The 10808-nt window shown below is 46.8% G+C and overlaps 1 protein-coding gene across 1 annotated transcript; it reads left to right on the forward strand.

Annotated features, from left to right (window-relative positions):
* Positions 1–3012: 3012 nt before the first annotated feature.
* On the forward strand, positions 3013–3859 carry LOC147960416 (uncharacterized). Its single transcript, XM_087533340.1, has 2 exons — positions 3013–3295; positions 3375–3859. The coding sequence occupies exons 1-2, from the start codon at positions 3013–3015 to the stop codon at positions 3857–3859; spliced, it is 768 nt and encodes a 255-aa protein (XP_087389466.1).
* The last annotated feature ends 6949 nt before the right edge of the window (positions 3860–10808 follow it).

The following is a 10808-nucleotide window of genomic DNA, read 5'->3' on the forward strand; positions in this document are numbered from 1 at the left end:
GCACCCGCCGTGCCGCTACCTCCCCAGGTCACCGTGGCCTCGCCTGTGCTGCTTCCTCGCCGCCTTGGCCGCCTGGCCGGCGCCGTGGCCACCGGCCTCCCCCTGCACCGGCCCCCCCTGCCGGGTCCGCCCGCACTGGCGTGCGCTCGAACGAACGGGTGCTGGACACCCATTGCGCCCATCTCCACCCCAGCACCCGTTAGCCCGAACCGCTGTGGCCCCTTTGGCCCAATGACACAGGGGCCCACGCCCCGGAATTTTATTAAAAAAAAGAAGAAGAATTAAAAATAAATAAATAATAATTACATTAATTAATTAATCAATAAGTGAATTAATTAAGTTAATTAATCATGTTTAATTAATCTAATTAACTAGTTAGTTTAATTAAATAGTAATTAGTTTAACTAAGACCTAATTAACCTAAACAGTGTATGACAGGTGGGTCCCACTGGACCCACGTGTCAGTTTGACCCAGTCAACTCTGTTGACTGCTGACGTCAGCATGACATCATGCTGATGCCATTAATTTATTTTCGAATTAATTAATCAATTGATTAAATTCCAGAAATTAATAAAATCTTTAGAAAATCATATCTTTTAATCCATAACTCGGATTAAAATATTTTCAACATGAAAGTTGCTCTGAACGACGAGACGAATCCGGATACGCGGTCCGTTCGTCCTCCACGCATCCCTAGCATAGCGAACACGCAACTTTCCCCCTCCGGTTCATCTGTCCGAAAACGCGAAACACCGGGGATACTTTCCCGGATGTTATCCCCCTTCACCGGTATCACCTACTACCGCGTTAGGGCACCTCTAACGCCGTTACTTGACATGTCATGCATCACTATGCATATACTTGCTTAAATATTTATTGTTTCTCCCCCCTCTTCTCTCGATAGACACCGAGACTGACGCTGCTGCTGGTACCCCTATCGACTACGGTGTTGACGACCCCTCCTTGTCTGAGCAACCAGGCAAGCCCCCCCCTTGATCACCAGATATCGCCTACTCTTCTCTATACTGATTGCATTAGAGTAGTGTAGTATGTTACTGCTTTCTGTTATCCCTATCCTGATGCATAGCCTATCCTTGCTACTACTGTTGATACCATTACCTGCTATCCTACTGCTTAGTATAGGATGCTAGTGTTCCATCAGTGGCCTTACACTCTTGTCCGTCTGCCATGCTATACTACTGGGCCGTGATCACTTCGGGAGGTGATCACGGGCATATACAATATATTTTACACAGTTACCTTACCTGTGATACTGTTCGGAGATGGGGGCTGAAGGGGCAGGTGGCTCCATCCCGGTAGAGGTGGGCCTGGGTTCCCGACGGCCCCCGATTGTTACTTTGAGGCGGAGCGACAGGGCAGGTTGCGACCACCTAGGAGAGAGGTGGGCCTGGCCTTGTTCGGCGTTCGCGGATACTTAACACGCTTAACGAGATCTTGGTATTTGATCTGAGTCTGGCCATTTGGTCTATACGCACTAACCATCTACGCGGGAGTAGTTATGGGTATCCCGGCGTCGTGGTATCAGCCGAAGCCTTCGTGACGTCAGCGACTGAGTGGCGCGCGCCGGATTGGACCGGAACGCCACTAGGCTAGGTCTGCTTCCGGCCGCGTACGCAACGTGCAGGTGTGCAAAGGGCGATGGGCCCAGACCCCTGTGCCATAGGATTTAGACCGGCGTGCTGACCTCTCTGTTGTGCCTAGGTAGGGCTGCGACGTGTTGATCTTCCGAGGCCGGGCATGACCCAGGAAAGTGTGTCCGGCCAAATGGGATCGAGCGTGTTGGGGAATGTGGTGCACCCCTGCAGGGAAGTTAATCTATTCGAATAGCCGTGATCTTCGGTAACAGGACGATTTGGAGTTGTACCTTGACCTTATGACAACTAGAACCGGATACTAAATAAAACACACCCTTCCAAGTGCCAGATACAACCGGTGATCGCTCTCTCACAGGGCGATGAGGGGAGGATCATCGGTTAGGGTTATGCTATGCGTTGCTACTTGGAGGTCTTTAGTCTACTCTCTTCTACATGCTGCAAGACGGAGGCTGCCAGAAGCGTAGTCTTCGAAAGGATTAGCTATCCCCCCTCTTATTCTGGCTTTCTGCAGTTCATTCCACCGATATGGCCCTTTACACATTTACCCATGCATTTGTAGTGTAGCTCCTTGCTTGCGAGTACTTTGGATGAGTACTCACGGTTGCTTTCTCCCTCTTTTCCCCCTATCCCTCCTACCTGGTTGTCGCAACCAGATGTTGGAGCCCAGGAGCCAGACGCCACCTTCGGCGACGACTCCTACTACGCCGGAGGTGCCTACTACTACGTGATGCCCGCTGACGATGACCAGGAGTAGTTAGGAGGATCCCAGGCAGGAGGCCTGTGCCTCTTTCGATCTGTATCCCAGTTTGTGCTAGCCTTCTTAAGGCGGACTTGTTTAACTTATGTCTGTACTCAGATATTGTTGCTTCCGCTGACTCGTCTATGATCGAGCTCTTGTATTCGAGCCCTCGAGGCCCCCTGGCTTGTAATATGATGCTTGTATGACTTATTTTATTTGTAGAGTTGTGTTGTGATATCTTCCCGTGAGTCCCTGATCTTAATTGTACACGTTTGCGTGTATGATTAGTGTACAATTAAATCGGGGGCGTCACACCATTTAATCTTGCACGCTTTCCACTCGAAAGTAATTGATCTTCGTTTGCGTCGACTGACTTGTCTATTTATTGATTGCAGAGAGCTTGTGAACTTGGGACCAAGTACGCTGATTTGGAGAAGAAGCATATCCAACTCAATCTCGACCTGGAGTTTGCCAAGGAGAACCTGAAGAAAGCCTAGGACGAAGCGGTTATCATGGGAGGTAACAATTTGTCGATTGATCGCCTTGCCATCTTTTCCTTTTCATCATTTGAACCAAGTGATTCCACTCAAATAGATGTGTGTAGTGAAGAAAGTCAACTCCAAGCTCGTCTAAAGAATGTTATTTCTTTAGACAAAATGAAGCAGGCTTTGGAGCAGAAGGACCTCGATCTTGCGGCAGCGCAGAAGACGGCGCGTGAGAAAACTGAACTTGCTGACAAGAAGCTGGCTTCAATCAGAAAGTTGGAAGAGGAGAACGCCAAGCTAAAAACTGATGTTGACAAGGCGAATAAAGAGGTTGTGCAACTGAAGGAGGAGAAGGTGGCTTCGGCTGACAAAGTGGATGTTCTCACTCGGAAGAGGGGCGAACTGGAAACTTATCTGGGTGGTCTTGCCAAGAAGATGTTTCTCATGCTTGAAGGTACTTTCCCTTATCCGACTGATTACAAAGAACTTCTTCACCATGTCGCTACCAATTCATTACCTTTTTGTGTGTGTAGAATTCTGTCAGAATTTTGAGGAGGAAACTGGGCGGATCGAGACGGGACTGGATCCCATCAACTCCCCTATCCAAAATGAAGCTGCTATGAACGTGCTGCGATTGGAATCTCGCCTCGCCAGCGTCTTGGACTATCTCGCCCGACTGAAAGTGGAACTGTCGCAGATCGACAAGGAAGTGTGGCCAGAGGATGTGTTTCAGAATGATCTCAAGTCACTGATGACTCGACTCAATGACATCCCTGCCCGAGTGCAAGCATGGAAGAAGTCGTCTGCCCGCTGTGGCGCTGATGTGGCACTATCTCTTGTTCGCGTTCACTACAAGGACGCCAAGGAGGAAAAGTTGAAGGCTCTTCGGGTGGCAAACACCAAGAAACTTCAATTTCAGTCTTTCATGGAGACCTTCATTGATGCAGCCACTCGCATTGCAGATGGTATTGACTTGGACACCTTTGTCGAGCCAGCAAGTCCTCCTCCCGCCGAGTAAAAAACTTGATGACCTGATTTTATTTGCCTCGGAATGCCGAGTGATTTTGTAATCATTAAAACTCCTTCGGGCCTGATGCCCGAGTACTTCTGTTTGCGGTTCTGAACCTTACTGGATTTATCTGTACTTGGTTGTTTCATTTGAATGCAGTTGCTTTGTTTCCAATGCTCTTGGATTTTTTGACTTAGACGAATCTGGAAGTAGACGTTGTACTTGTGGCACAGCTCAAAAGTGCACCTGGACGTTGTACTTGTGGCACAGCTCAAAAGTGCACCTGGACGTTGTACTTGTGACGCAGCTCAGAGTGCGTCCAGACGTTTGTACTTGTGGTGCAGCCTAGAGTACATCCAGATGTTGTACTTGTGGTGCAGCTCAGAGTGCATCTGGTCATTGTACTTGTGGCGCCGCTCAGGGCGCACCTTGTTCCTTCCGAGTGAGAGGGTTGCTCTTCACTCGGAGTGTTTATAACTTAGGCGAGTACAAGATCGCAGCTAAGACCCCGAGTGAGAGGGTTGCTCTTCACTCGGAGTATCTTTTGAAACTTAGGCGAGTACGGGGTCGCAGCTAAGCCTCCGAGTGAGAGGGTTGCTCACCACTCGGAGTATGTTTTGAAACTTAGGCGAGTACATAGTCGCAGCTAAGCCTTCGAGTGAGAGGGTTGCTCACCACTCGGAGTATGTTTTGAAACGTAGGCGAGTATGGGGTCGCAGCTAAGCCTCCGAGTGAGAGGGTTGCTCTTCACTTGGGGTATGTTTTGAAACTTAGGCGAGTACGGGGTCGCAGCTAAGCCCCCGAGTGAGAGGGTTGCTCTTCACTCGGAGTATGTGTTGAAACTTAGGCGAGTACAGAGTCACGGCTAAGCCCCCGAGTGAGAGGGTTGCTCTTCACTCAGAGTGTTTTATAACTTAGGAGAGTACGGGGTCGCAGCTAATCCCCCGAGTGAGAGGGTTGCTCTTCACTTGGAGTATGTTTTGAAACTTAGGCGAGTACGGGGTCGCAGCTAAGCCCCGAGTGAGAGGGTTGCTCTTCATTCGGAGTATGTTTTGAAACTTAGGCGAGTACGGGGTCGCAGCTAAGCCCCCGAGTGAGAGGGTTGCTCTTCACTTGGAGTGTTTTATAACTTAGGCGAGTACGGGGTCGCAGCTAAGCCCCCGAGTGAGAGGGTTGCTCTTCACTCGGAGTATGTTTTGAAACTTAGGTGAATCGGGTTCGCGGCTAAGCCCCCGAGTGAGAGTGTTTCTCTTCACTCGGAGTATGTCTTGAAACTTAGGCGAATCAGGTTCGCGGCTAAGCCACCCACTGGGGGATTTGGACACACATGTTTGTGCGAAAACAATCATTGCGATACTGCGAAAATTATGTCTTTGATAAACAATCTGAAGGATTCTTATTACAACTCGATGATCTGAGGCAGACTAAGGCATAGCCTAGTGGTGGGAAGGGGTTGATGCCTTCCCACCCACCCAGGTTCAAGGCATGGTACTTGCAATTTGGGTTTGTTGCACCAATTATACTGTAGGGGCCTCCCTTACGGTCTTTCTGTCAAAAAACTCGATGATCTAAGCATTTAGGTATAAAAGCAGCGGAGTAGATCCGCGTTCCAAGAGCGTGGTTCGTCTTGCTTCTTGGCTACATTGTAAAGATGATACGCCCCATTGTGGAGTACCTTGGTGATGATGAATGGTCCTTCCCAAGCAGGGGCAAGCTTGTGAGGTTTCTACTGATGCACTCGGAGCACAAGGTCTCTTTCCTGAAATGCTCGACCTTTGACGCTTCGGGCATGGAATCGACGGAGGTCTTGCTGATAAATGGTCGATCGGATCAACACCATCTCTCGTTCCTCTTCCAGAAGGTCAATGGCAACTTGTCGTGCTTGCTCTGCTTCGGCTTCTGAGAAAAGTACCACTCGAGGATCTTTGTGCAGCAAATCACTCGGAAGCACGACTTTGGCCCCGTATACCATGAAGAAAGGGGTTCGACCAGTCGGCCGATTGGGAGTCGTCCTTAATCCCCACAAAATGGATGGTAACTCGGTCACCCAAGCCACAACTATGAGCTTGAGGTCACGCATCAAATGGGATTTCAACCCTTGGAGGATCAAACCATTTGCTCTTTCAGCTTGCCCATTCGACTGCGGGTGCGCAACAGATGCGTAATCGACCCGAGTGCCTTGGGAAGCACAGTATGCTCTGAACTCATCAGAATCAAAGTTTGAGTCATTGTCCATAATGATGTTGTGTGGAATCCCCATACCAGAACACCAATTCTTTGATGAAGCTAATGGATGTGCTTGAGTCTAAGTTCTTGATAGGTTTTGCTTCAATCCACTTAGTGAACTTGTCGACTGCCACGAGCAAATGAGTGAAACCACTTCTGCCGGTTCTCAAAGGCCCAACCATGTCTAGTCCCCACACCGCAAATGGCCAGACGAGTTAGATAGTCTTCAAAGTTGATGCAGGTTTGTTGGACATGTTCGAGTAAAACTGGCAGCCTTCACACTTGTCAACTATATCTTTCGCCATTTCGTTCGCCCGTGGCCAATAGAATCCAGCTTGGTATGCTTTAGCCACGATGGTCTGAGAGGACGCATGGTGACAACAGGTCCCCGAGTGGATCTCGTTCAAGATCAGTTGACCTTCCTCTGCAGAGATACATCGTTGAGCTACGCCAGTTACACTTTCTCTGAAAAGTTGTCCACCTATAACTTTAAAGGCTTTGGATCTACGGATGATCTGTCGAGCCTCATCCTCATTCTTTGGAAGCTCCTGCCTGAGCAGATTTGCAATGTATGGCACTGCCCAGTCGGGGGTGATTGCTAAAACTTCCATGATCAGGTCGACAACCGCTGGCACTTCAACTGCAGTCGGATTGGTTGAACTTATTGGTTGTGGGGGCTCCTCCGTAAAGGGATCTTCTTGTACTGACGAGGTGTGGAGGTGCTCCAAGAACACATTACTGCTTGATTCTTGAGTTAGGGAATGTGGTGGAGCTCCAACCCTTCAAACTTCTTTTCTAATTTTCTCAGTGCATTGCAGTATCTGGCAGGGCTCCTGATATCCCACTCCTTCATCACTTGATTGACTACCAAATCTGAGTCGCTGTAAACCATCAGGCGACGGATGCCGAGTGAGATGGCCATACACAACCCATACAAAAGTGCTTCGTACTCAGCTTCATTATTGGAGGAATCAAAGTGAATCTGGAGAATGTAACTGAGCTTGTCGCCTCTTGGGGATACTAGAACCACTCCAGCACTAGAACCATTCAACATCTTAGATCCGTCAAAGAACATGGTCCAGTGTTCCGAGTGAACTTGAGTCGGTTTCTGCTGCTCAATCCACTCGGCCAAGAAATCTGCAATTGCTTGAGACTTAATTACCTTTTTTGCTTTGAACTTGATATCCAGAGGAAGGAGTTCAATATCCCATTTGGCCACTCGACCGGTTGCATCTCGATTGTTCAAAATTTCTGACAATGGAGATCGTTGATGACTGAAATCGAGTGGTCTGCGAAGTAATGTGCAACTTTCTTCGTTGTCAGATAAATTTCGTAAACCAGCTTCTGGTAATGAAGATACCTTTCTTGAATGGAGTCAAGACTTCAGAGATGTAATATACTAGGCACTGAACTTTTTAGGCTTTGCCTTCTTCCTCTCGCTCGACTGTGAGCACTGTGCTGACAAACTTTCTAGTGGCTGCGATATACAACAATAGAGGCTCTTTGCTGAATGGGGCAGCAAGCACTAGCTGGGTGGAAAGCAGGGCTTTGAGCTCTACAAATGTTGCTTTAACTTCGGGAGTCCACTCGAACTTATCAGACTTCTTCATCAGTCGGTAAAGAGGCAATGCCTTCTCACCGAGACAGGAAATGAATCGGCTCAATGCAGCCAAACAACAAGTAAGCTCGTGAACATCGCGCACACGCACAGGGCTCTTCATTCGAAGGTTTGCTCCAATCTTTTCCGGATTTGCGTCGATCCCTCATTCGAAAACAAGAAAACCGAGTAACTTTCCTCCTGGGACTCCGAACGTGCATTTCGATGGATTGAGCTTGATATCATATCTTCTTAGGTTGGCAAATGTTTCAGCGAGGTCAGCCAGTAGGTCGGAACCTTTGCGTGACTTGACCACGATGTCATCCATGTATGCTTCGACATTCCGACTAATTTGAGTGAGCAGGAACTTCTGAATCATGCGCATGAACATGGCACCAGCATTCTTGAGACCAAAAGGCATGGTAACATAACAAAAATACCCGAATGGGGTGATGAAGGCCATTTTTATTTCATCGGGCCCGTACAGACAGATCTGGTGGTACCCGGAATATGCATCCAAAAAGGACAAACGCTCACACCCCACAGTCGAGTCGACAATCTGATTGAAGCGGGGGAGAGGAAAATGATCTTTCAGGCAGGCCCGATTGATATGCTTGAAGTCGATACACATACGAAGTGAATCATCTTTCTTGGGGACCATGATGACGTTTGTGAGTGATACGTCTCCAACGTATCTACAATTTTTGATTGTTCCATGCTATATAATATCCTGTTTTGGACATTATTGGTCTTTATTATACACATTAATATTATTTTTGGGACTAACCTATTAACCGGAGGCCCAGCCCAGAATTGCTGTTTTTTTGCCTATTTCAGAGTTTTGCAGAAAAAGAATATCAAACGGACTCCAAACGGAATGAAACCTTCGGGAACGTGATTTTCGGAACGAACATGATCCAGAGGACTAGGACCCTACAGCAAGACATCAACCAGGAAGGCACGAGGTAGGGGGGCGCGCCTACCTCCCCTGGCACGCCCTCCACCCTCATGGGGCCCATGTTGCTCCACCGATGTACTTCTTCCTCCTATATATACCTACGTACCCCCAAACTACCAGATACGGAGCCAAAACCCTAATTCCACCACCGTAACTTTCAGTATCCGCGAGATCCCATCTTGGGGTCTTTCCCGGAGCTTCGCCGGAGGGGGCATCGATCACGGAGGGCTTCTTCATCAACACCATAGCCTCTCCGATGAAGTGTGAGTAGTTTACTTTAGACCTTCGGGTCCATAGTTATTAGCTAGACGACTTCTTCTCTCTTTTTGGATCTCAATACGAAGTTCTCCCCCTCTCTTGTGGAGATCTATTCGATGTAATCTTCTTTTGCGGTGTGTTTGTTGAGACCGATGAATTGTGGGTTTACGATCAAGTTTATCTATGAACAATATTTGAATCTTCACTGAATTCTTTTATGTATGATTGGTTATATTTGCAAGTCTCTTCGAATTATCAGTTTGGTTTGGCCTACTAGATTGATCTTTCTTGCAATGGGAGAAGTGCTTAGCTTTGGGTTCAATCTTGCGGTGTCCTTTCCTAGTGAAAGTAGGGGCAGCAAGGCACGTATTGTATTTTTGCCATCGAGGATAACAAGATGGGGTTTATATCATATTGCATAAGTTTGTCCCTCTACATCATGTCATCTTGCTTAAAGCGTTACTCTGTTCTTTTGAACTTAATACTCTAGATGCATGCTGGATAGCGGTCGATGTGTGGAGTAATAGTAGTAGATGCAAGCAGGAGTCGGTCTAATTGTCTCGGACGTGATGCCTATATACATGATCATACCTAGATATTCTCATAACTATGCTCAATTCTTTCAATTTCTCAACAGTAATTTGTTTACCCACCGTAATACTTATGCTCTCGAGAGAAGCCACTAGTGAAACCTATGGCCCCCGGGTCTATTTTCCATCATATTAATCTTCCATCAACAAGCTATTTCCTTTTCCTTTTATTTTTCTTTCTTTACTTTGCATCTTTATCATAAAAAATACCAAAAATATTATCTTATCATATCTATCAGATATCACTTTCGTAAGTGACCGTGAAGGGATTGACAACCCCTTTATTGCGTTGGTTGCGAGGATTTTATTTGTTTGTGTAGGTACGAGGGACTTGCGCATGGCCTCCTACTGGATTGATACCTTGGTTCTCAAAAACTAAGGGAAATACTTACACTACTTTGTTGCATCACCCTTTCCTCTTCGAGGGAAAACCAACGCAATGCTTAGGAGGTAGCAAGAAGGATTTCTGGCGCCGTTGCCGGGGAGTCTACGCAAAAGTCAACATACCAAGTACCCATCACAAACCCTTATCTCCCGCATTACATTATTTGCCATTTGCCTCTCGTTTTCCTCTCCCCCACTTCACCCTTGCCGTTTTATTCGCCCTCTCTTTTTCGCTCATCTTTCTTTCGCCATGCCAGAATCAAAAAGGGTTGGGGGTTCTCTCCCGAGTTTTAGTACCTTGGACAATGCTTCTATTCTAGCTAAACTCATAAATAAAGATGCTATGGAAAGACCTACTGGAGTTATCGATGAGAATCTTAATAATTTTGATGAAGATGATTCCGGAATTTTTCGTTATTTACTTGATGAATCTTTGAAATATGCTTGGGATAGACTATTAAGGATCAAGGCCAGCTATGTGCCCCAATACCAAATTGAAATTTACTTAAAGAGCTTTTATGTTGCCCTACCTTCTTCTTTCAAGCATGTCTTAGATTCTATATTTGAAGAAGGTTTTCTTGAAGGGGATGCCGTAGATACCTATGAAAAGATGAAAACCATATTTGGGCACCCCATGAATGAGAAGGTTGAATCTACATCTCTTTTGCTCTCTTACCAAAACGAATCTATCAAAGAGATGAAGGCTAGCTTAGATACAAATTTCCGTAATGTGCTTAATATTTCTTCCACCATTAATAGCCATGTGATTTATCAAAATATAAAGATTAATTCCATATATAGCAAGTTTGCTCTTTTCTTTCCTATAACCAAAGATGGCAATACCTAGATCTATCCTTGCTTTTATGCTTAGCTAGGGGCGTTAAACGATAGCGCTTGTTGGGAGGCAACCCAATTTTATTTTTATTCCTTGCTTTTTGCTCCTGT

Source organism: Triticum urartu, chromosome 7A, assembly GCF_056163025.1.
Source record: "Triticum urartu cultivar PI428250 chromosome 7A, HENAU_Tu73, whole genome shotgun sequence".
Lineage (NCBI taxonomy): Eukaryota > Viridiplantae > Streptophyta > Magnoliopsida > Poales > Poaceae > Triticum > Triticum urartu.